This window comes from Lynx canadensis, chromosome D1 (genome assembly GCF_007474595.2).
Source record: "Lynx canadensis isolate LIC74 chromosome D1, mLynCan4.pri.v2, whole genome shotgun sequence".
In the NCBI taxonomy this organism is placed as follows: Eukaryota; Metazoa; Chordata; class Mammalia; order Carnivora; family Felidae; genus Lynx; species Lynx canadensis.
In genome coordinates, this window is record NC_044312.2 from 66430809 (window position 1) to 66457809 (window position 27001).

At 40.7% G+C, this 27001-nt stretch overlaps 1 protein-coding gene across 1 annotated transcript in view; it reads left to right on the forward strand.

Annotated features, from left to right (window-relative positions):
* The first annotated feature begins 210 nt into the window (after nt 1–210).
* SWAP70 (switching B cell complex subunit SWAP70) overlaps nt 211–27001 on the forward strand; it is a 79098-nt gene continuing 52307 nt past the window's right edge. Inside the window, 2 exon segments of the mRNA XM_030331652.1 lie at nt 211–393; nt 26614–26754. Of these exon segments, the coding sequence (XP_030187512.1) occupies nt 295–393; nt 26614–26754 (240 nt within the window). The 5' untranslated portion in view covers nt 211–294.

The following is a 27001-nucleotide window of genomic DNA, read 5'->3' on the forward strand; positions in this document are numbered from 1 at the left end:
GAGACGGTCTGGGGAACTCGAGAGGCATGCGGGGTAGTGCTCTGCGTCTAAGCCTGCAAGAAGGCCTGTATTCCCGCCCGCAGGAGTGGGAAGTCCGGTCCACCCTAACGCTCCCACCCTAGTGCGCGAGGCTGCGGGCAAGCAGCGAGTGGGCGGGGCCTGGTGGGGGCGGGGCCTGCCACGGTCAGGTGACTGCAGGGCGGGCGGCGGCGGCGGCGGTGGCGGTAGAGGGGCGTCAGACTCGCCCCAGGGTCGGCGAGGGAGGCTGGCAGTCAGGATAGACACACCGCGGCCATGGGAGGCTTGAAGGACGAGCTGCTCAAGGCCATCTGGCATGCCTTCACCGCGCTGGACCTGGACCACAGCGGCAAGGTCTCCAAGTCCCAGCTCAAGGTGGGCGCCCCCCCCCCCCCCCCCTTTCGCTTCGGTCCCCCACCCGGCCCCGACCCGGTGCGCGCTCCACTGCCCCGGCTAGTGGTGACCCCAAGGAGGGGAGGGCAGGAATGCGGCCCGGCGGCCTGCTCTGGGCAGAGGGGCCAGAGACCAGGATTTTGCTGTTCTGCTTTCCTCTTGCCTTCAGGCCGTGCCCTCGGGCCGGCTGTTAGTCTCCTCAAGGCTCTTCGTGACGGTGGGGGGATGAGGGGGGTGAGGCAGCGATGGGGTCTGGGCGAGCCGGGCTCTTGGCGGGGGGGCGATCCAGAAAATCTCCGATTCGGACAGGGCTGTGGTAAACTCCCTTAGACAACGTACCCAGATTACTGCTGCACTCTGGAAGAGGAGGGACTTACCCAAGGTCACTGGGCTGAGCGTTCTGTGGAGCGCACGCTCCACACCAGGGCAGCCCTTGAAACGGCCAGCTGCACCCCAGGCATTCTGGCTGTTCGGGGGGAGGGAGAAGTTCCCAGAGCCCGGTCTCCATCGGCTTCAACTTTGGGAGCTTTGGTGGGGGGGACGGTTTCTGACTAGTGAGGAAGACCTCCTTGCCTAGCGTCCTCAGGTCAGTCACGCGTGTGCTGTGCCCCGCAGGGACCTTGGTTCCGGGTGAGGAGCACTGATCTTTCTGGCAGATCTTTATTGGGACTGCCAAAGACCCCATCATTGAGAGGGTAAGGTATAAATAAAGGAATGCTTGTAAGTTGAGTAACCCCAAGCAGGGAAAGTGGCACTTAGCCAGGAGAAATTGGCAGCTTCTTGGAAGTATAAAATATAGAAACAGACAAGAAGACCCATTCACAGGCATTTTCTAATATGCACAGTTTGGATCTGAATGTCTGGTTTTCTTAGCCTCTTCTGGGAATGAATTTATGAAGATTGGGTTTGCTTTGTTTATTTTGTGCAGTAATCAGGAGGTTCTTATGAGTGTGGTTTTTAGGCCAGTAGGATTTAGCATTTGCTTTCCCTCCTCCTTCCCCATCTTCCTTTCCTCTCCTTCTCATTCATAAAATCATAGTCTGGAAGGGTTCACAGAGATCATTCTCCTAATCTTTATTTTACTTTTAAATTAAATTAACATTCAATGAAGTTGACTTTCTTGGTGTACAGTTCTATGAGTTTTAACACATGTATAAAATTTTATAACTACTACCAAAATCAGTTTTCCATCAGATCTGTCATCTCAAAAAGCTTCATGTTGCCCTTTCACCCCCAGTTGGTGAGAGGTGTATTCTTAATTGCTTAAGTTTTGTCTTTTCCACAGTGTCATGTAAATGGAGTCATTCAGTATGTAACCTTTTGATACTGGCTTCTTTTACTCAGGGTAATGCCTTAGAGATTCATCCATGTTATTGTGTGTATTAATAGTCTTTTTTATTAAGTAATCCATTGTATTGTTGTACCCAAGTTAATCCATTCACCCTTGAACATTTGTGTTATTTCCGCTTTTTGGTGATTATGTATAGAACTGTGTTTTGCTTTTTTTTTTTTTTTTTAAGTTCATTTATTTGGGGGGGGGCACGAGCAGGGGAGGAGCAGAGAGAGAAAGAGAGAGAGAGGGAGAGAGAGAAGGGAGGGAGGGGGGGAATCCCAAGCAGGCTCCATGCTGTTAGTGCAGAGCCCAATGCTGGGCTCAGTCTCACAAGCTGTGAGATCATGACCTGAGCCGAAACCAGGAGTCAGAATCTTAACCTACTGGGCCACCCAGGTGCCCCTATTGTTTTTACTTTTAATTTACCTATACCACTATATTTAAAGTGGATTTCTTCTAGATAGCATGTAGTTGGGTCTTGTGTTTTAATCCATACTGACAGTCTCTATCTTTTAATTGTGTTTAGACCATTTACATTTAATGTAATTATTGATATGGTTAGATTTAGGGCTAACCTAAATTTTATTTTTATTATTTTATTATTTGGTTTCTGTTTTCCAATTTTTTGTTTCACTGTTTCTTCTTTCCTTCTTTCTTTTAGATTACTTGAATATATATATATTTTTAAATTTTTTTTTTTAACATTTATTTATTTTTGAGACAGAGAGAGAGAGCATGAACAGGGGAGGGTCAGAGAAAGAGGGAGACACAGAATCTGAAACAGTTTCCAGGCTCTGAGCTGTCAGCACAGAGTCCGATGCGGGGCTCGAACCCACGGACTGTGAGATCATGACCTGAGCCGAAGTCGGACGCTTAACTGAGTGAGCCACTCAGGTGCCCCACTTGAATATATTTTAATATTTCATTTTAATAACACTGAATTTTTGACTGTATTTCTTTCTGTAGTTTTTAAAATGATTACTCTAGAGATTATAATATATACCTAACTTTTCAGTCTCCTTAAAATTAATATTTTACAACTTTAGGAGGAATGTGGAAACTATATCACTATTTAGGTCCCTTTACTCTCCCTGCTTTATGTTGCAGCTGTCATATTTATTAACTTACACACATTGAAAATATTAACAATATTAAAATTTTTTGCTTTGAACCACCAATAAATTATTTAATTTTAATTTAATTTTATGTATTTTTAAATGTTTATTTATTTATTTTGAGAGACAGAGAGAGAGAGAGAGAGTGAGAGAGCAAGCATGTGCAGGGGAGAGGCAGAGAGAGGAGAGAGAGGATCCCAAGCAGGCTGACTGTGCTGACTGTGCAGAGCCTCACCTGGGGCTTGAACCCACGAACCATGAGATAATGACCTGAGCCAAAACCAAGAGTCGGATGCTTAACCGACTGAACTATCCAGGCGCCCTATTTATTTATTTTTAAATGTTTTTTCTTTTTTTTTTTTAATTTTTGAGAGAGTAAGGGTGCATGAGTGTGTGAGCAGGGGTAGGGCAGAGAGAGAAAGGGAGACAAGGATCCGAAGTGAACTCTGAGCTGACAGCATAGAGCCCAGTGTGGGGCTCGAACTCTTGAACCATGAGACCATGACCTGAGCCGAAAGTCAGATGCTTAACTGACTAAGCCACCTAGGCACACCTAAAGTTTTATTTATTTAAGTAATCTCTACACCCAACATGGGGCTTGAACTCATGATCCTGAGACCAAGAGTCACATGCTTCTCTGACTGAGCCATCCAGGTGCCCTCATTTTTCCTCTTTTAATTGATGACATAAATGAGATGTTTTCTGTTACTTTTGTTGCTCCATTCAAACTTGTCCTTATGGCTGCTTATAGAAAAAGAGGATTCTTGACTGAAAGGCTTGGCAAGAAGCATTAAATCCCAGTACATACCTTTCACCCATAAGATGTTGATAATGCAACTATGCAATTGTATTTTGTTTGTCTCTTGTCTACTTAATTGAGAGACTTTGGAATTGATTTAGTTCTGTCCATCTTGCCAGTGTTTCTGGAATGGAAAATATTTAAAAAAATTCTATTTAGGTCTTTCCTTTTTGTTTTGACTTTGAAGTTTGACGTTCGCTGATTTATTGGCTAGGAGTAGAGTTTTTGCCTTAATTTATTCATTCATTCGTTCAATACAATACATTCATTCATACAATAACCTTTTGTGTGTTTACTGTGTGTAAGGTACCATGTTAATTTCCTAACAAGATTAGAATTTTTAGGCTCTTAAGAGTTAATATCTCCTTGGAGGAAATATCATATAATTGGTTTTATTAAATACAGACTGAAAATTATATATCCAAAACAAGTGTTAAAATTTATCACTTTGTGAAACTGTATGGGCATTTTAAAATATTTTTGACATTTGTCTTTTCGAATTACCTCCACAATATTTGACACAGTGAATGGATATTCACTAACTATGTAATGGATAATTCATGTGTTAGATACTGTGTCCAGTGCTAAGGATGATAGTAAAGGTGGCAGGGGGGAAAGCCAAATACAAATCTTTGCCTTCAAAGAGTTTAAATTTTTGTAGGTAAATTAAGAAAATAATCAACCATTAGAGAAGGTTGGTATTCCCTTTCTCTCCTCCTTTCTTTTTCTTTTTCCTTTTTCTTTTCTTCCTTTCTTTCTTGATTATATTACTCAGTTACCTTATCCTTAAGCAATGTGAAGTATGGTGGTAGAGCTAAGAAATAAGTATTATTGGATAGAGGATGTTGAGTGGATTAGAAGATAAGGGGCCATGAAATTTTAGAGGAGGAGGTGATTACTTCTTACTGGTGGGATTATTTTATGAAAAAAGCTCCTTTGAAATGAACTCCTAGGGAAGACAGGTGGGATGTGATTATATAGAAATGCAGGATTCTGTTCATTCATGTTTATTCTATTCATTCATGCATTCATTCATTCAATGAATATTTGTTGACTGCTCTTAGCCCCAAGGCATCCCTGTGAAGTATTGCAGCTGACAGAAATTAATCAGGCATTTATGGGGACCTCTGTACAATTAATTAATTAATTAATTAAAGTTTATTTAGAGAGAGAGAGAGCGCATGAGCCCATCCATGAGTGGGGAGGAGCGGAGAGCAGGGGAGAGAGAGAATGCCAAACAGGCTGCATGCTGTCTGTACAAAGCCTGATGCGGGGCTCCATCTCACAATCGTGAGATCATGACCTGAGCTGAAATCGAGTGGGATGTTTAACTGGCTGAACCACCCAGGCGTTTGTTCCTGTCTAATTTATTTTGATTGCAGTGTAGAATATAAGTGTGTGTGTACGTATATATAAGAGAGAGTTATTGCTGGTGATAAAGCTATAGAAATAGATTGCAGTTAATATGCATGGAAGACTTTGAGTACCAGGCTAGTTAGGTAGGTGCCATACAGCCTGCAAGTTTTCTGAGAGGTGATGGGCCATGATCATCAGTACACTTTAGGAAGTCACTTGGGCTGTAGCATGTGTACTAGGTTAGAGTGGATTGGGCATACTGGAATTAGGAAACTGTTGCAGTAGCCCAGATGAGAGGTAATGGAGACTGGAGGTGGTAAGGATAGACAAGTAGGGGATGGTGGGTGAAGGAATTTTGCTGTCTACTTGCCTGGGCTCATGACTGGGTATGAAGAGAAATGAAAAGGACACAGTCAGAAATGTTTCACATTTCAGCTGTGGATGACCAATGGATAGTAGTGGTTTTTAATAGAAACAGGAAAGTTATGAAAAGGAACTGCTAGAAAAGAAACGAAAGTTAACTTTGAACATGTAGGGTTTTGTTTATTTTGTTTTATTTTTGAGGTCCTTGTTGGAGGTGATGTCCTTGGCAAGGGTGGGGCTGTCTGTACAGGATCTGGTAGTTGAAGCTTGGGAAAAGGAGAGGAGAGATTAACTGACGGTCTTGGGCAATGGCTAGAGTAGGTGGTGAGAGGAAGAATAGAAGCCAAGGGACCAGAAATGAGAGCAGGAACCACTTTGGGGCAACACTGGAGCTGAAGGAGAAGAGATTTCAAGGAATACATGGTCTATTATCTTTGAGAGTTATTATTATTATACATGTATTTTGGAGATTGTAAAGTAATGAGATTGATTCTTTCTTGCCATAGCTTATAAACTACATATTTCTTCTCTAAAGAGAAGTTGTGAAAAGTTTGGAATATTGGCATCATCTTGGGAATAAATTTATTTTTGCTTTATTTATTTATTTTGAGAGAGAGGGTGCAAGTGAGTGAGGGCAGAGAGAGAGAGAGAGAGAGAGAGAGAAAGAGAAAGAGAGGCAGGGCTCACCCGAAGTGGGGCTAGTGTTCACCCAGTGCAGGGCTTGAGCTCACCTGAAGCAGGCCTCGAACTCACGAACTGTGAGATCATGACCTATGCTTAACTGACTGAGCCACAACAGTGCCCTTAGTTTTTACTTTTAAGGAGATTACTTTGCAGTACGGTAATTGTTGAGATAAATGTGTGTTTGAGTCACTGCTATAGCTACTAAATATTTTCATTTAGGGTCCCAAGTTTAGTACAAAAATCTTATGTTTTATACTTAATTTTTATTAATTAATACCATATTTTTAAGTAAAACCAAAATTACTACCTCAAGAATTAAAAAAAAATTTTTTTTTAATGTTCATTTTCTGTTTTTGAGAGAGAGACAGCACATGAGCCGGGGAGGGGCAGAGAGAGAGAGGGAGACACAGAATCCAAAGCAGGCTCCAGGCTCTGAGCTGTCAGCGTAGAGCCTGACGCAGGGGTTGAACTCACAGACCACGAGATTATGACTTGAGCCGAAGTCAGACGCTTAACCGTCTGAGCCACCCAGGCACCCCACTACTTCAAGAAATTTTGAAACTTGAAGTCCAAAGAATAAATTAACAATATAATATTATAATTATATAATTATTATTTTGTTGTTGCAAACATAGACTTTCATTAAATTTATCAGTAAGATAAAAATATGGAACACAGAATTTGAAAACCATCTGTGACTTGCATAAGCTACTATAGAGGCAAGATGTTAGGGTTGTTTAGTCACACTGGTGCTTCCTTGTTGAGACAACCAGTTATGAGGTCTGCGTAGGTCAGTATCTTATTGATTTTCATTAATGTACTCCCCCAACCCCCTGTTCCCTGCACCCTCCAAAAAAAGGGGGGACCACTTCTGCCTCACTTTTGTTAACCTTGATTCTTTCTCCTTCTTCTGCATTCCTTGTGCCCTCCTTGGGCTTTTTCCTTAGAATCTCTGCACCCTCTGCAGAAGACCTTTTTCTCTTGGGCTCCACTTGTGGCCTTTCTGGCTCCCCACCTGAGTTGCAGCTGTACAAGTCTTTACCCCACCAACACTCGGCCTGAGTACCCCCATAGAATTCATCAGCTATATTAGTTTAATTTGCAATTGGATTGTTAGAAGGCAACTCATTTTTTAAGTTGTCGTATTGATTTGGTGTTACTCTATTTTTCAGGCCGGATACAGGAGGACATTAAACTGAATTATTTTTTTTTAAAAATGTTTGTTTATTTATTTATTTATTTATTTATTTATTTATTTATTTTTTCAACGTTTATTTATTTTTGCGACAGAGAGAGACAGAGCATGAACGGGGGAGGGGCAGAGAGAGAGGGAGACACAGAATCGGAAACAGGCTCCAGTCTCTGAGCCATCAGCCCAGAGCCTGACGCGGGGCTCGAGCTCACGGACCGCGAGATCGTGACCTGGCTGAAGTCGGACGCTTAACCGACTGCGCCACCCAGGCGCCCCGAAATGTTTATTTATTTTTGAGAGAGTGAGCAAGCGGGGTGAGCGAGAGAGAGAGGGAGACAGAGAATCCCAAGCAAGCTCAGCACTGTTAGTGCAGAGCCTGATGCAGGGCTTGAACTCATGAACCATGAGATCATGATCCGAGCTGAAATCAAAAGCTGGATGCTTAACAGACTGAGCCACCCAGGTGCCCCTGAATTATTTTTGAGAGAGAGACAGAGTGTGAGCAGGGGAGGAGCAGAGAGAGAGGGAGACACAGAATCTGAAGCAGGCTCCAGGCCCTCAGCTGTCAGCACAGAGCCCAACGCGGGGCTCGAACTCATGAACCGTCATGAGATCATGACCTGAGCTGAAGTCAGACGCTCAACCGACTGAGCCACCCAGGCGCCCCCTGAATTATTATTTTAAATTAAGCTTTTCCTATGTGTACTGATCTACTTGTTGGCTGCTGAAGTAGGTATCAATAGGCTAACGGTGGGGAAAAAAATCTTCAGAAACACATTCTCACTTGCTTTTAAACTTGTATTTATGAATAGTCTTTCCTTAGAACAAACTATAAGACTATTTTTTGTTTTGAATGCAATTTTAGTATACACTATAACTGATGTGAGGTTAAAAGCTATTGAGAGATTGGGGTGCCTGGGTGGCTCAGTCATTTGAGTGTCCAACTCTTGATTTTGGCTCAGGTTACGATCTCATAGTTTGTGAATTTGAGTCCTGCGTTGGGCTCTGCATACTGACAGCCCAGGGCCTGCTTGGGATTCTGTCTCCTTCTCTCTCTGCCCCTTCCCCGCTGGTGCGTGCGTCCTCTCTCTCTCTCTCTCTCTCTCTCAAAATTAATAAAAATAAACTTAAAAAAATAAAAAAAGAAAACTACTGAGATTGGTGGAAATTTTCCTTTATATCTGTAGGCAGGTACTACTAGGTACGTATAGATAGCTAAGTCAATATTGAGTTGAATGGTACAATTTTCTTTCCACCTATTTTGTCCTTGGTTTAGTTTTGGTGTTTATGCTCTTGTTTTGTGTGTGTGTGTGTGTGTGTGTGTGTGTGTGTGTGTGTATTTAAAATTTTATTTTTAATTAATTTCTACACCTAATGTAGGGCTTGGACTTATGATCGAGAGATCAAGAGTCACACACTCCACTGACTGAGCCAGCCAGATGCCTGTAGTATATATATTTTTAATGAGGGACATTTGTATGTGGATTCTGTATGTTATGTATATGCCATCTGAAGCAGACATTGTTACGTTTAGGTTATGATGTAAATTTGCAGAAGTCAATGGAAATAGATATAGGGCATATTATTTGAAGTAGAGGCAGTAATTATTTTCTTCTCTACTTATTTATGTTTTAAAATGATCTTCAGATTATTGGGGCGCCTGGGTGGCTCAGTCGGTTGAGCGCCGACTTCAGCTCAGGTCACGATCTCGCGGTCCGTGAGTTCGAGCCCCGCATCGGGCCCCTGTGCTGACAGCTCAGAGCCCGGAGCCTGTTTCAGATTCTGTGTCTCCCTCTCGCTGACCCTCCCCCGTTCATGCTCTGTCTCTCTCTGTCTCAAAAATAAATAAATAAACGTTAAAAAAAAAAATTAAAAAAAAAATAAATAAAATGATCTTCAGATTATTTAGAATTTCAGTGGTCTTGCTGTAAGAAAATAAATTTCCAGTGTTACTTAGACATACATGCAATTCTGACCTGAAACCATAATAATCCTAGAAGAGAGCCCAGGCAGTAATTTCTCTGACATTGGCCATAGCAACATTTTTTAAAAAAATTTTTAATGTTTATTTATTTCTGAGACAGAGAGAGACAGAGCATGAGTGGGGGAAGGGCAGAGAGAGAGGGAGACACAGAATCAGAAGCAGGCTCCAGGTTCTGAGCTGTTAGCACAGAGCTCAACGCAGGGCTCGAACCCACAGACCGTGAGATCATGACCTGAGCTGAAGTTGGACGCTCAACCGACTGAGCCACCCAGGCGCCCCGGCCATAGCAACGTTTTTTAAGGTATGTTTCCTAAGGCAAGGGGAACAAACACAAAAATAAATAATTGGGACTACATCAAAGTAAAAGGTTTTTGCATAGTGAAGGAAACAACAAAAATAAAAGGCAGCCTACTAAATGGGAGAAGATACTTGCAAATGACATATCCGATAAAGGGTCAGTATCCAAAATATATAAAGAACTTATACAGCTCAACACCCAAAACCCCAAAAAAGTCAACTAAAAAGTGGGCAGAAGACATGAACAGACATTTCTCTAAAGAAGACATACAGATGACCAACAGCCAAATGAAAAGATGTTCAACATCACTCATCATCAGGGAAATGCAAATCAAAACCACAATGAGATACCACCTCACACCTGTCAGAATGGCTGAAATTAAAAACACAAAAGGGTGCCTGGCTGTCTCAGTCAGTGGAGCATACAATTCTTGATCTTGGGGTTGTAGGTTCGAGCCCTAAGTTGGGTGTAGAGATTACTTAAAAATAAAATCTCTAAGGGACCCCTGGGTGGCTTGGCCGGTTAAGTGTTCAGCTCTTTATTTCGGCTCAGGTCATGATCTCACGGTTCGTGAGTTTGAGTCCTGCGCTGGGCTCTGCACTGACAGCATGGAGGCTTTTTGGGATTCTTTCTCTCCCTCTCTCTCTATTCTTCTCCTGCTCATGCTAGTGTGCACTCTCTCTCCTCAAAATAAATAAATAAGCTTAAAAAAAAAGTCTTAACAAAAAACCCTACAAGAAACAGCAAGTGTTGGCGAGGATGTGGAGAGAAAGGAACACTTGTGTACTGTTGATGGGAATGCAAACTGGTGCAGCCACTCTTGAAAATGGTATGGAGGTTCCTCAAAAAATTAAAAATAGAATTATCATGTGATCCAGTAATTCCACAACTGGGTATTTATGAAATATGAAATACTAATTCAAAATATATATTCACCCCTCTGTTTATTGCAGCATTATTTATAAGAGCCAAGATATGAAGGCAACCCATGTCCTTTGATAGATGAAGGATAAAGATGTGCATATATATATCTATCTATAGATAAATATATATCTATATGCATTTGCAACAACATGGTGGGTCTAGAGCGCATAATGCTAAGTGAACTAAGTCAGAGAATGACATACCATATGATTTCACTCATATGTGGAATTTAAGAAACAACAAATGAACAAAGAAAAAAAACAAAACAGACTCTTACAAATAGAGAACAAACTGGTGGTTATCAGAGGGGAGGTGGGTGAGAGGGGATGGATGAAATAAGTGAGGGGGATTAAGAGTACATGTATTGGGATGAGCACTGAGTAATGTACAGAATTGTGTCACTATATTGTACACCTAAAACTAATGTAACACTGTATATTAATTTTACTGGGATTAAAAGAACATAAAAAAAAAATACATGTGGGGCGCCTGGGTGGCGCAGTCGGTTAAGCGTCCGACTTCAGCCAGGTCACGATCTCGCGGTCCGTGAGTTCGAGCCCCGCGTCGGGCTCTGGGCTGATGGCTCGGAGCCTGGAGCCTGTTTCCGATTCTGCGTCTCCCTCTCTCTCTGCCCCTCCCCCGTTCATGCTCTGTCTCTCTCTGTCCCGAAAATAAAAAAAAAAAAAAAAAATACATGTAATTCCAAGAAGGTAAGATGATGAAGCCTGTTATTTAAACACTTGCACCTTAAAGAGAAACTTTGGAATAGTTCATATATACATATGGTATACAATTCATAAAGTTCAAAGGGCATTTACAAAAGTGAAAAGTAAGTTTTTTCCCACCCCTGGCCCACACTATTTTCCTGCCCTGGAGGTAACCATTATAACTAGTTTGTTATGTTCCTTCCAGAGATCAAAATGTACCTTAAAATTAATACTCTTATTGTTATAGTAAATGTTCTTTTTTTTTTTTTTTATGTTTATTTATTTTTTGAGAGACAGAGATACAGCGTGAGCCAGGAGGGGCAGAGAGAGAGTCACAGAATCTGAAGCAGGCTCCAGGCTCCTAGCTGTTAGCACAGAGCCCGGCACGGAGCTTGAACTCACGAAGTGTGAGATCATGACCTGAGCTGAAGTTGGACGCTTAACTAACTGAGCCACCCAGGCGCCCCAGTGTTGTTCTTTTAAATATAGCAAAGTGTAGTGATATTTTCTGCAACCTTTATTATAACTTTACTTTGCAATTATGGTTGCAGTGTGAATTACATGTCATTCCTGGAAATGTCTTGAAATAAGCTTATTGGCTGTGCACTTTTATCCTGTTTTTGGAAACAGAGTGTTTTGTTTTAAATTGTGCCCTTTTGAAGTAAAAGAGGATCTAAGTGGAAAAAAATTTTGGGGAAATAACATGGGTAGTTTGAAGAAAAAATTTTTTTTAAAGTTTATTTATTTTTGAGAGAGACAGACACCAAGTGTGAGTGGGCGAGGGTCAGAGAGAGAGGGAGACACGGAATCTGAAGCAGGTTCCAGGCTCTCTGAGCTGTCAGCACACAGCTGGACGTGGGGCTTGAACTTATGAGCTGTGAGATCATGACCTGAGCTGAAGTTGGATGCTTAACTGACTGAGCCACCCAGGCGCCCCAACAACATGGGTAGTTTTAATCTTTATTTGTTTCTCAATGATAGATTTTCAACTAAATGTATTTTTTAAATTTTTTATGTTTATTTATTATTTTTGAGAGCAAGGGAAACAGGGCATGAGTGGGGAGGGGCAGAGAGAGAGGGAGACACAGAATCGGAAGCAGGCTCCAGGCTCTGAGCTGTCAGCACAGGGCTTGAACCCACGAACTACGAGATCATGACCTGAGCCGAAGTCAGCTGCTCAACTGACCGAGCCACCCAGGCGCCCCAACTAAATATCTTTTTAAAAATAATTTTTAAAAAATGTTTATTTTTAAATGAGCATGCAAGTGGGGGAGGGGCAGAGAGAGAGAGGGGGGACAGAGGATCCAAAGCAGGCTCTGCACGGACAGCAGCAAGCCCGATGTGGGGCTCAAACCCACAAATCATGAGGTCATGACCCGAGCCAACATTGAACACTCAACTGCCTGAGCAACCAGGCACCCCTCAACAAAATATCTTTCATTCTTTGCTTTCCAGTTGGTTTATGTATCTTATGAATGATGTCACATGTTCTGTTCCAATGTAGGCATTTAGCCTCAAAAAATGTTTAACTTTACTAGTTACAAAAGTAATTGAGCCTGGCCAATGTATCAGTTGAAAATACAGTAGTCCCCACTTATCTGCAGTTTCGATTTTTATGGTTTCAGTTACCTGCAGTGATCTGGAAGCAGTATGTGTGTATCAGAAAAAACACGTATCTAGGGTTCAGTATTATCCATGGTGTCAGGCATCAACTGGGAATCTTGGAATATCTCCTGTGCATAAGTAGGACAACTGTATAAAGGAAGCAAGTTGCAGTAAAGGGCTTTTATTGTGTGAAACACAATGTAAAAATATGGTTAATTCTTGTGAACTTGGCATGTATATTTTCTCCCTAATCTTTAGTGTTACGTTTCTATTAATCACTGTGGTAGATGTTATTTCTGTTGAGGAACTAAAAATCTGATTACAAAAAATGGGGTTAGGGGATTGGAATCAGGAGTGAGCCTATAAAAGTCTTTGTAAATATTTTTTATATTTACCAAAACAAAGCAGTAAAGACAGCTCTCCAAATAAAGAGCATGTAAGAGACATTTAGAAATCTTAAAATGGTAATAATGGATTCTGGGTGATTTCCTTTCTTCATTTCTTATTTGCTAATAACTTTTCAATGGGATAACTTGGAAATTTGGGTTATTTTTTTTTTGAAATAACATGTAAACTTATACTTTATTAAAGATAATACACAAACTGTGAGGCACTGTGTGTATGCGTATGGCCCTCCATCTGAAGCGCTAGTGTGCATTTCTAATCTTTTTTAAATTTTTTTTTTTTCAACGTTTATTTATTTTTGGGACAGAGAGAGACAGAGCATGAACGGGGGAGGGGCAGAAAGAGAGGGAGACACAGAGTCGGAAACAGGCTCCAAGCTCTGAGCCATCAGCCCAGAGCCCGACGCGGGGCTCGAACTCCCGGACCGCGAGATCGTGACCTGGCTGAAGTCGGACGCTTAACCGACTGCGCCACCCAGGCGCCCCGTGCATTTCTAATCTTATGACTCAGAGTTCTTAACCTTCTTGATCACCATTTTGTATTTCCTTTGGGGTCTCACTATAATCTTGAGGTACATAGTACCTGGAAGCTAGAGACAGAAGAGGCTTTGAATGACCTTTTCTCACTTATTCTGTGCCATCACAGAGTAGCTATGTTCTCATTCCCTCCCAACAGGAGGGTTTTTATTATATTTATCCCCTCAGTGGATAATTAGCAATTGGGACTCGAGATATTCCAACTTGCCTACACAGTCTCTCTTATGTGTGTCCCGGTTCCTTTCCTATAACATAAGTCTGAGGTAGCCCTTTGTCTCAGCTTCCTTTATCTTCCCCAGGGATTCATTTCATAAATCTATTTTTCTGCTCTGCTTTCTGCTTTATTTCCTTCATCTCATTGTACCTTCAGGTTCCTTTTTTTTTTTTTTAATTTAAACTGTGTCTACTTGAAACTTCAATTCTCAGAATTAATTGTGGAAACGTATTTAGGAGTAAATCTGCATATAGTTGAATTTCATATATAATGAGATCTTGTGATTAGGGAGACATTGCTACAATTTTGGAAAAACTGATTTTTTCATCTTAGGATTCTTCTGTGCCTTCTATACCTTTTGCTTCTTCAGGAATAATTAGCTTTGTTTGGTAATCAACTATGTTTGATTTGGATCAGGAGAGTGGTGTATGTGAACATGGTGTACTAGCCAGAAGAAGTGATACTAGTTAGGATAAAAGTTGTTCTGGTTAGATGGACAGTATTGAAGGTATTCTACTTCATTGCATAAGCAGCTCTGGGAGGATGGAACATTATCTGCCTTGCCATATGGATGTTGGGCTACATTTTAGATATTTTTGTTCTTGGACAGAATAGATGGTTAACATACATTTGTTGGCTGACTGTATTAGAACCAGTAGTTCAGACCTGATCCTGTAAAGCGGAGAAGTTACTAAAACTTTTGGGTAGATATAAAAGTGGTAGAGTTTTGAGGTTATTCTGATGATATGGGTGTGGTAATTAGAGGTGAGAGGCTGAAGATGGGGAAACCAATTGGGGAGCTCTGTAACAGTTCATGAGTAAGTTGATGAATGCCAGACTGGGATGGTGGCGGTAGGAATCAAAACAGATACGCTCCTTACCTTTATAGAACTTTTAGTCTTATGAATGATACAGACCAGTAAACTGGTAACTCAAATATAGTGAGATAAAGAAAGTACACATTTCCCCTAATGCTTGTGGAATCTATTCATGACACCGGCATATAATCAATTATTTCATTGGTGGCTGCAAGATAGTGATTTTTTAAGATCAATTCTATAATTTTTGTATAATGACAAGTGTTAATTTTCCTACTCTGTTTAAACTTTCACCTAAAAAAAAAAGTGCTGGAAGCATAGAAGAGGGGAACCTACCTTGCTTACGGCGAGGATTAGAGGAGTTAGGCCAGAGAATGCTTCTAGAGGAAGAGACATTTGTCACTGACCTTAAGGGATGTGTCAAACTGATCCATAAGAATATCCGTGATGAAAGATTTGGAAAGTAGTCCCTTGGAAATGCAGGAAAAAGTTCAAAGAGAGCACTAGTTGGGGAGTCAGGAAATCTGTCTGTGCTCTGATACTTGTGTGGCCGTGGGAAGTCACTTCTGGCTGGGCTTGTTTTCTCATTTGTAAAATGTGAAGTACCAGATGAGATCTTTGAAGGTTAGCCTTCTAATTTAACTATGTTAGTTTGATGTGTTTACCACAGTCATATCCTGTTGAGTGTTTGCTATGCAGCAGCTCTTTGTTGGGGTCTCAGAAGGGAGAATGGGACCTGCTGCTGGGGGCAAGGAGCCCCTGTTTCCCCAGCGTTACATGCTCTGGTTAGCCCTAAGCCGATAGAGCACCTCACTCAGTGGAGAGAGGAGCTGGCATTGGGGGTGCTGAATTAGATTTAGCAGTAGGGTAAACTGTAAGTAAAAGAGGTACAAGAAGAGGAGATTCCATAATTTTGTTGTTAAAGGAATGGTAGTGCCGAAGTCAGAATCAGGGTGGGAAACCTGTTTTAGGGAGAAGGATGATGAGTCCTCCTTTGGATTTTTTGGATGTGAAGCAGATCTAGTATTAGTTAGAGATATAAATCAGAGTTCAGTTGACAGGGCAAAACTGGAAGGAGAACTGAGAATTATTAGAACAGAGGTGACAGCGTTGTCCGAATAAAAGCACTTTTGAAGAAGGGAATAAGGAGAAAGAAGAACGCAGGACTGAAAATTGAGCTTTGGGAAATGTCCACATTGGGAGAATGAGGGGTGAGGGAGGTAGGCACCTTTGTGGAGGAAGGAGAAGAACCAAAATAAGTCTAAGAGAAGGGGGATGATCCAGATTGCCAAGTGCCAGAGACTTGGGAGAGTGACTTGTTCAGAAGGTATCTGTCCCATGTTGGGTTCTCCAGGAAGCAGATGCTGAGACAGAGTTGGGAGTGCAAAAGGGTTATTGGGGAGAAACACCAATGGAAAAAAAAAAAGAGGAAGCAAGATTGGGAAAAGGAACTGTCAAACAGAGGGACTTGACAAAACTGGGAGCAAATGATGCCACCATCTTGCTCAGTCCATTGGCTGAGGGGGACCCTGAAAATACTGATAGCTGGAGGCTCTTAGCTAACCACAGTCCTTGTAGCTGGGTAGCAGTTCCTTTCTTGAGGGATCTGAGTAGTACATCTCTGTCTGCCACAGAATCCTTTTGAAAAAGAAATTTCATGAGATTGATAGGGATGGAAGCCATATTATGGAGACCATAAAGACAGAGTGGTTAGAAGAGAGGACAGCAAAGTTAAACCTCAGATTTGTGATCTTTAACATTACCTTGGGTGTACACTGTGGCTTGAGATTTTCTTTTGGAGAAGATTGTACTATATTGAACTATTGTACTAATTTTTCTCTCTTCTGTTATAGAGTTCTCTCTTAACACTTATTCTTATTGAGTCATTTCCTCAAAAATCTCTACTCAAATTTTGAGGAACTGGATTGATTTACTAGACCTCAGTCAGATGAATTATGCCTGCTAGTTCTGGTGGTGTTAATAACTAATGGAGGCATTGTTTTTTACTCTAAAAGTGATCTGAATTAGAGATTCCAATAAAACAAAAATTCTCTCTCGTGGAATATAGTTGTAGTATAGTGAAATAAATCCAAAGACCCAGAACTAGGTAAAGATGGAGAAGCAAACTAAACCAAAAAAACAAAACAAAACAAAACAAAAACAAACACCAAAAACAAACAAAACAAAAACAAAAAAGAGAAAGAGAGAAAAGAAAATTCTTAAATGGGGCTCATTTAGCAAACATTTGTTGAACATCAGGTACTCTCTCATCAGGTACTTTATTAGGTTTTGATATTGCATAGATGGATAAAATATAGACCTTCCCTTTATGGAACTTACAGAGTGGTGGGACAGAGACAGACACTTATTGGAGTTAAATCTTCAAAAAAATTTTTTTTTTCCTTCTGTAGTTTATTTATGTTGAGAGAGAGAGCAAGCACAAGCAGGGGAGGGGCAGAGAGAGGGGGTGAGAGAGAGAGAGAGAGAGAGAGAGAGAGAGAGAGAGAGAGAGAGAAAGAGAAAGAGAAAGAGAGAATCCCAAGTAGACTGAGCCCAATTGAGCCCAATGCGGGGCTCAATCCCATGACTGTGAGATCATGACCTGAGCTGAAATGAAGAGTCTGATACTTAATTGACTGAGCCATCCAGGTGTCCCATTTTAAGTGATTGATCTTCTTCTTCTTTTTTTTTTTTTTAATTTTGTTAAATGTTTTTATTTATTTTTGAGACGGAGAGAGACAGAGCATGAGCAGGGGAGGGGCAGAGAGAGGGGGAAACACAGAATCTGAAGCAGGCTCCAGGCTCCGAGCTGTCAGTACAGAGCCCGGTGTGGGGCTTGAACTCACAAGCTGTGAGATCATGACCTGAGGCGAAGTCGGATGCTTAACCGACTGAGCCACCGAGGCACCCCAAGTGATTGATCTTCTTAAAGACATTTGTTTATGCTGTAGTCCAGTGGGAGGCTGAAATCTAAGGAAGCTATCCTACATTGGGAGATTTTGTTGCCCATTAAGTGGCTTCTTCAAGAGACATAGCAAAGGATAGTTCTTTTGGGTGACTGAACGGAGTTAATTTTATCAACTCTTTAGTCCTATAATGATCTCTCTCTTCATATTTTGTAATTTTATTGGTATTCTCTAGCTGGAACCCCTAGACATATTTCATTTAAAAATTTTCCACAACCTACAAATTTCACTTTTTCTGATTATAAAGATAATACATAGAATATTCAGACAACACATTGAAGTATATAGGTAAAGGTAAAATACTGAAAATTCCATGACCAAAGGCAGATGCAATTAACTTTTCAGTGAATGTCTTTCTAACATCTGTATCCCTCCTTTTTCCTCCCCTTCCTTGCTTTGTACGCATACACACATGCATATACACATACATATATATCCTTTCATATATATGGGACTATATTTCATATGCTTTTGTAATCTCTTTTCTTGAACAAGTGTTAGGGTCATCCTTTTCTTTCTTTTTTTTCTTTCTTTCTTTCTTTCTTTCTTTCTTTCTTTCTTTCTTTCTTTCAAGTTTATTTATTGAGAGAGAGGGAGGGAGGGAGGGAGGGGCACATAGAGAGGGAGAGGGAATCCCAAGCAGACTCGTGCTGTCAGAGTGAATCCTGATGTGGGGCAGGGCTCAATCTCACAAAATGTGAGATCGTGGCTTGAGCCAAAATCAAGAGTCTGACATTTAACTGACTGAGCTACCCTGGGCACCCCAGGGTCATCTTTCCATTATCACTGCACATAGATACAGACAACCATTCTTTTTTTTTTTTATTTTTTTTTTTTTTAAATTTTTTTTTTCAACGTTTATTTATTTTTGGGACAGAGAGAGACAGAGCACGAACGGGGGAGGGGCAGAGAGAGAGGGAGACACAGAATCGGAAACAGGCTCCAGGCTCTGAGCCATCAGCCCAGAGCCCGACGCGGGGCTCAAACTCACGGACCGCGAGATCGTGACCTGGCTGAAGTCGGACGCTTAACCGACTGCGCCACCCAGGCGCCCCCAGACAACCATTCTTAATAACAGCTGTGAACTATTTCACTGTTTTGATGCATCATGTTTTATTTAACCACTTTCCTGTTCATAGATATTTGAGATGTTTGGATGCTCTCAGCCAGGGATGCTGCTAAACATCCCATAATGCATAGGACACACCTCCCCCTGCTCCCTGAATAAAGAATTATCGGGTCCAAAATGTCAGTAGTGATGGAGAAAACCTTCTCTATTCCTTCTCCAGTGTTGAGTGGTGGCACTCCTTACTCCCTTATGTATCTGTTTAAATACCAGGTATTGTTACTCAGGCAATAAGTAATAGCTCTTTTAATTTGCATTGTTTTGATTACTAGTAAGGATAAGCATCTTTTCCTATTTTTATTAGTCATTAGTTTTTTTTTTGTGAATTTTCCATACATGTCCATTTTTAATTTTTTTTTAATGTTTATTTATTTTTGAGACAGAGAGAGACAGAGCATGAACGGGGGAGGGGCAGAGAGAGAGGGAGACACAGAATCGAGAGCAGGCTCCAGGCTCTGAGCCATTAGCCCAGAGCCCGACGTGGGGCTCGAACTCACGGGCCGCGAGATCGTGACCTGAGCTGAAGTTGGACGCTTAACCGACTGAGCCACCCAGGCGCCCCATGTCCATTTTTAAATAGGCTTTCATCTTTTACTTAATTTCTAAGAGTAATTTGAATTTTGGAGCTATCTGCCTTTTTATGGTGTCTTTATGGTGTCTCTTTTTTTAATGTTTATTTATTTTTATTTATTTTGAGAGAGAGAGAGAGAGAGAGAAAGAGAGCAGAGGAGGGGCAGAGAGAGACAGAGAGAATCCCAAGCAGGGCAGAACCTGATGCAGGGCTTGATCTCATGAACGGTGAGATCATGACATGAACTAATATCAAGCGTTGGCTGCTTAACCAACTGAGCCACCCAGGGACCCCTATGGTGTCTCTTTTTAAAGGGAAATTAAAACACTTTTTATGTGGTCAAATTTACTGATATTGTCAGTTTGATATCTGAAGAGGAATAAGTTAATGAAGTATCTGAAATAACTTATTAAAGATGGTTCATTTAGAATGCAATCCTGTAGCATTTACTGTAGGTAGTTTAGTGGCATATAGTCTATGGACAACATCACAACAGGTGGTTTTGAGTTAGATATGCTGCCATAGTCTGTTCATAAGTGTTATGCTCTTACTAGTAGTCTCTGTGAAGGATGTGGATATAAGTGTTATGAAAGGTTCCCTCCATCACTGAGCTGCAGTTAGGTATTTGAGATACTGCTAGCATATGAAGTCATTCATTCAAATGCTGAATAGGGGTTCAGTGGAGAGGAGGGCCAGTAAAGGTTTCTTAGAGTTTGCGGAGAATGACCCAGTAACTAGACAGAAGGGAATGTTCTAGCATGCTGTTATTGTGGGACAGGCGGATAGACTGGGGTTCTCATCCTTGTTTTGTTACTAATCAGTGTTTGACTTAGGCTAAGCCTCAGGCCCTAGTGTTCTTATCTGTGAAATAAGGAGATAGGAGTAGGACATTCCCTAAGATTGTTGTCATTATTAAAATAATATGGTTTTACTGTTGAAAGAATTTTTAGAAAGAATTTGTTCAGCATTTATTGAAATTTATTTCAATTTATTGAAAGCCTTCTGCCTTTTGAATAGCATGTTAGGTGCTTTGGGAATGCAAGGATAGGTAAGACATGGGCCTTTCTTTCAGAAATTTACCATCTTATGGGAGAGCAAAATCATGTGTGGTAGTATAAGATAAGAGCTACAAAGTGATTGGGAGATGCAAAGTGAGGAAAGCCTGTCTTGATTTTGGGTGGTGGAGGCTTCTGAAAAGGATGGCACTTATTTTAGGTAGAAATGGAGGCATAGGGTGGTTGGAGCAAAGGTCTTGAGGGAAGGGGGGGTGGTACAGAGTTTGGGTGGGATACAGTGAGTAACTTGTTTGGTGGGATTTGTACAGTTGGTGCATAGCAGCAGGAAAAAAAGCTAGAAAGATAAAGAGGGCCTGACTTGTCTAGTGACTTAAATACAGGGCTGAGAACTTATTTGGGTCTTGCTTCTGTAGGCTTTTGATGAATTTTAGATGAGAGGATAATGTGATGGAAGCCTTACTTTAAAATTAATTTGGTAAAAGTGTCTAGGATGGTGATTGCATTTAGGGACTGAGTCAACATTGACTTTGAGATTTCTGAGACTGAATACAATGAAGATAATTTAAGAGAAAGCAAGCAAGACTTAAAACAGTGATAAGCAGGATGAAAGGATATTGTCAGGAAAGGGAAAATGACTCTATGTGGTAAGGGGCAGGACCTCTATTAAGACAATGCTCTTAAGGCAGGGCATAATACCGGTAGGAAATTGGTCATTCTGGTTCATTGTTAGGAAGAGTTTTCTGGTAATTCGCCATTAGCATGAAATTTTATAAATCAGACAGGAATTTTCATGTTTTAAAAAAAGATTGCTTACTATGAGTTCTAATTCTATGATTGTGTTAGTTCAGATAAGCTTGTTGGAATGGAGATCCCCACCCCCCTTTTCTTCAGTGTTGAAGTTTGTCCATTACGCACATCCTGTAAAGGGAAACTGTGACTTGTGTGTGTGTGTGGGGGGGGGGCACATTTCAGAGGACCTTTATAATCTCTACATCTTTGGGAGGGAGGAGGGTAAACATTATGCACTTGTGTGTTAAAACACCATTTAGTCGTTCATCATCCTTGATTTCATTTTCATGATAGTTGGAGCAAAGCACATAAAAAGGGTAAATGGCAAACCACTGAACAGGAACAGACCAACGAACAGGGCTCATGCAGTTAATTAGTCATCTCTTGTCAGCAAAGCCCCTGCAGAAGCAATAGTAAATGGCTATGAAAGAATGGGAGAGATGGGTTTTTGGCATGGACGTGGATCTTTTATTGTAGTGACAATAGTTTATTCTTCAAATCAGGGGAATGAGAACAAAGTTGCTTAGCAATCATGTGGGCGCTAAAAGAATGGCCTTTGGAGGAGCTGGCATTTGAAGTTGCATAAATTCAACTTTTTTGAGAAACTTGCAAACACTCTGATTAGAGTGATTCAGGGGCAGTCCTTATACATACTGAGAACTTGCAGCCTTGTTTCCTCCCGATTGCTTTTGTTCTGATCTGCTTTCCAGCTTCCTCATCTGCAGAGGGGGCTAGTCCCTCTTGGAACTCATTCCCCCAAAGGTAGATACTAGGAGATGGGGGCCCCTTGAGAGAGAATGGTCCCAGTGTTCTGACATATATTCTTCACCAGTGGATTTAACTCGGCTCCACAAAGTAGTGGAGCCATCTTGTTGGGTCCTGGAGAGCTGACTAGGTAGGGCTGGGGGAGCATCAGTCAGTCCATCACTGCAAATTAGCTACAACGTGCATGGACAGCTACACAGTCATAGGGCTCTCTGTTTTTCCAGAAAGAGAAGGAAAGTGGTAAATGAGAAAAGGTCAAATGAGAAAAGAGCAGGAGACTTAGGTTCTAGTCCCGGTTTCACTGCACATAAAACTCTGTGATTTGGGCACATCTCGTAATTTCTGACTCAGCCTCTTCATCTGTAAAATAGTAGTAATACCTACTTTCTCAGGGGCAAGACTAAAACCAACTGATGGATGATATGAATCTACTCTGAAAAGCATAATAACCTACTGGACAAGCTTATGGAGTGTTTACTTCTTGTTAGTAGTTTATACTCTGGCCTTCAAGATTCTGGTTTCTTTCTACATTTTATTTTTTGTTTTAAAAAAACTTGAGATACTGTCTAGGCTTTTAAAAAATTGCTCATAAATTTTTTTTTTTAAGTTTAAAGATAGCACACAATGGTTTGTTTCTCTTTTAGTAACAAAACCTTTTCATTGAACTATTATCCAGTTTGTTATTTTGTTTGAAGACTTCCCTATTCTAGGCCATATTGAAAAAAGCTGAATTTCTGATCAAATTATAGCTCTTTTTGCTAAATTCATAAAATGAGTTTGGGTTGACAGTTAAGGATTGGACTTAAAAATTTTTTTTGTTAGAAGCAAGATTAACAATTATTCTGCAGTAAGGATGCTGGCTGAGCGAATAAACAGCAAAACATTAAACCGTTATAAAGCAGCAAGTGGCAAACCACTGAACAGGAACACACTGCACGAACAGGGCTGGTGCTCAGGTCTCCTCCGGGGTCCTTGTTACTATTGAGTCCTGTCTCTCTCACTATTTGTTTAAATAAAGATAAAGATAAAGGCGGTTAAGAAAATTGTCATTGAATTCCGCTATCCCTGTTTCACGAAAGTGCTGTTTAATTGTCCAAGACTGAAGTCTAGAGTTCAAATCTAAATCTTTAGGGGGATCACTGATTTGAACCAAGCACCTACACATACAAAGAACATTGTTGATTTTAGAGAACTAAAACCATGATGTTCCTTATTACTAGAGAGTGTTGGACCAGGTATTACAAAACCTGAGTTCTAGTCTCAGTTCTGCTAAATAACCCTATTTAAAAAAAAATTAATACATTTTTATCTCTTTGAGCCAGTACTCATCATCTGTCAGATGAAAAAAGATGACAATATGGCATCCAAAGACCCTGCCAGGACTTTAATTGGAAGATCTGTGAAACCCAAAGGTAGAGCAAGGGAGGTGTGGGAGAGATTGGTGTCTTCTTTTTGTACCCTGAAGCGTTTAAATTAATCATCTACTTTTCTCATGTTATTTCCCTATCTGAAAGCCTCCAATTGCCCTTTCCTATCCAAAAAGCTCTCCTTGTTTTAAGGCCTAGGTTACATTTCATGTCCTCTGTGAAGTCACCTTAGCACACATTGTTTTTCCTTTCTGAACTCATTTATTGCCCTTACTTTTCACTCACTCATCTGTTAATCATGGTACATTGCTGTGGAATATGTCTTCCTTTTATACCTAACCTCTAGAGAATAGGTTAATGTAGAAGAAAAAAATATAGACTTCAAGGATAGATTTAGCTGTATGACCTTAGGTCAGCCACTTTTTTTTTTTTTTAATTTTTTTAACGTTTCTTTACTTTTGAGACAGAGAGAGACAGAGCATGAATGGGGGAGGGTCAGAGAGAGAGAGGGAGACACAGAATCTGAAACAGGCTCCAGGCTCTGAGCCGTCAGCCCAGAGCCCGACACGGGGCTCGAACTCACGGACAGTGAGATCGTGACCTGAGCTGAAGTCGGCCGCTTATCCGACTGAGCCACCCAGGCGCCCCTAGGTCAGCCACTTTTTAAAAATACCTGTGTAATTTTTAAATAGTTAGAACACTTTTGAATAGGTAAAATTTTTTTCAAACTTAAGAAAAAGAGAGGTACAGTGAAAAGTCTTCTACCCCTGGTCTACCATCAAGCTAGTCTTCCCCCTACTGTTATTAGTTTCTTACATATCCTCTTAGAGTTTCTCATTTTTTCTTTCTTTTACATAAAAGATGGCACACTATACATAGTCTTAAGCATATTGTTTTTTTCACTTTATTTTGGATATCTTTTTGTATCCACAGGGAGCTTCCTTATTGTTTTATGAACACACCAGAATTTAACCAGTGGTTGGGAATTTTTACTTTGATTAAAGTCCTACATGATTTCAAATTTGAATGACCTTTGACCCTTATCTGAGAAAATTGCTTATTTCTCTAAACTCTTACTTCTATAGTACATTACAGTTTTTAAACACTTTATATTCTTGGCACCTGAGTGGCTTAGTCGGTTAAGCCTCAACTTTGGCTCAGGTCATGATCTCACTCTTCGTGGGTTCGAGCCCTGCGTCAGGCTGTGTGCTGACCGCTTAGAGTCTGGAGCCTGCTTTGGATCTGTGTGTGTGTGTCTCTCTCTCTCCCTGTCCTTCCCCTGCTCCCACTCTGTCGATCAAAAATAAAGAAAAGTGTTTTAAAAAAAATGTATAGGGGCGCCTGGGTGGCTCAGTCGGTTAAGCATCCGACTTCGGCTCAGGTCATGATCTCGCGGTTCGTGAGTTCAAGCCCCGCGTCAGGCTCTGTGCTGATGGCTCAGAGCCTGGAGCCTGTTTCAGATTCTGTGTCTCCCTCTGTCTCTGACCCTCCCCCGTTCATGCTCTGTCTCTCTCTGTCTCAAAAATAAATAAACGTTAAAAAAATTAAAAAAAAAAAAGAGAAAAATGTATAAACACTTTATATTCTTGAAGTTGATCCTCACAGAACCTCTTTGGGAGGAGATAATTACTCCCTAGGTTTTACTAGGTAAATAGTGAAAGGAAATATCTATTTGGGTCTTTGCTGACTGTGGTGCAAGATTCTTCAGCAAAAGCTCTACCGTGTTCTTTTCATGTGCTCTACTATTGGCAAATAGAGGTTTTGCTTGAGAAACACAGCCTGCTTTGTAGGGGCTGATAAAAGTCTTCATTACTTCATTTATAACCATTTGTGAATTTACTTCCTTTACTTTACTTACTTCCTTAAAACCAGCAGAGCATGTAGAAAAGGATCTCCACATAAATGAAGCTTTGAGAAACAAAACAAATATAGAGAGAAGATATGCAAATATTCTTTTTATAGGTTAAATTTTTTTCATCTTAAAAAATCCTAACTGAAATATGTGTATGTAGAAAAAAGTGACTTGGTTAATGGCATTGAAAGTCTTCAATGAGATGAATGTGGTTCTTCAAGTGATTAAATGCGTAGAGCTGAGAAAATATGGAATATTTTAACATCTGATTTAACATCTGATAAGATTCTCTGTTGAAGGAAGTATAGCCTTAGCTATGTATTTTTGATTTGTTTAGAGTGCACAAATGAAATGGGAGGGATTTAAGTTTTATTTTGAAATTTTCATTTAATATGAAATGAGGTTAGTACTGAGATAGCCCAAACTACTAATTCAACTACCTGATTGTTAAAGTATGCACTTAGGTTATGCCAAGACCAGTAATGCTTTATATATGGAATGCAAATTTTCTGCAAAAGATTTCAACCATTTTGGTGACTTCTGAGATATTTTGCAATTGATTTTTCTCCTCTTTCTAAACCAGGCACTTGATTTCTTTTCGCTTTTTATATTCATGTTCTTTTATATTTATGCTGAAAACAGCCTAGTATCGTAGAATTTTAGAGACATTTGGACACTTAGAGATTGCTAATTAATATTTGGTACATTTGTGTATTAACTTGGCCCTTTGTGTTGAACAAGTGAGAACACTGAAGCCCAGAGAAATGTGAGTGGCTCAGGTCAGTCACTTTGTCCAGAACCCTGTGCTGCAGCTGCCCAGCACCACGTTCTTTCTCTTACGGTTCTGACACTGCTCTACTTGGGGAGAAGTTTAATTTTGAAAACATCCTCTTGCTCTTAACCTCCTTTTTCTTTCTAATGTGGGCCAATTAATAAAAAACTATAAGGAATATTATAGTCACAGATAAAAATTTTTGTTTTAATTTGACTAGAGTTGAAACACGATGTACATTAGTTTCAGGTGTACAAAATAGTGATTCAGCTTCTTTGTATGTTAAGCTATGCTCACCACAAGTGTAGCCACCATCTGTCGCCATACAGTGCTATTACAATATCATTGACTGTATTCCCTATGCCGTGCCTTTTATTCCCATGTGTAGTCACAGATCTTGCTTGGAGCCGGCTCATTGTCGGTATGTAACAGAGACTTGTTTGAAGTGAACCAACACTGGGGAGGGAACGAGGTAACAGCCAAGTGAGGAGCTGGCAGCCAAGAAGTACTCACCTGATACTTGCTGGCTTATTCTCCATTTTTCTCTCCCTAGGGCAGGACCAACACACACTGAGCCATTGTGTTCAGTGAAGCTGCCATGTGCTGGGTAGTGGATGCCTTTAAACTACTTTCTTTCCCCCATAGGTCCTTTCTCATAACCTGTGCACAGTGCTGAACGTTCCACATGACCCTGTTGCCCTTGAAGAGCACTTCAGGGATGACGATGAGGGGCCCGTCTCCAATCAGGGCTACATGCCGTATTTAAACAAGTTCATTTTGGAAAAGGTATGCTTCTAATGTCTTCCTGTTTGATTCTTCCTGTTTGATTTGCACATTTCAAGTGGGTCCTAGAGCCCCTTTTTGGTGAGTTCACTGAGGAGTTCAGGTTTGAGCCATCATGAGATAAATCAGAAAGGAAAGAAAGAATGTGAGACATTGCTTCCTATTTCTTCTTCTTCCCCTCTCTTCTAAAACTTGGTTTGATGTTTTCCAGCTTGGTTCATTGATTTGAAATTAAGAGCTACCTGTATTT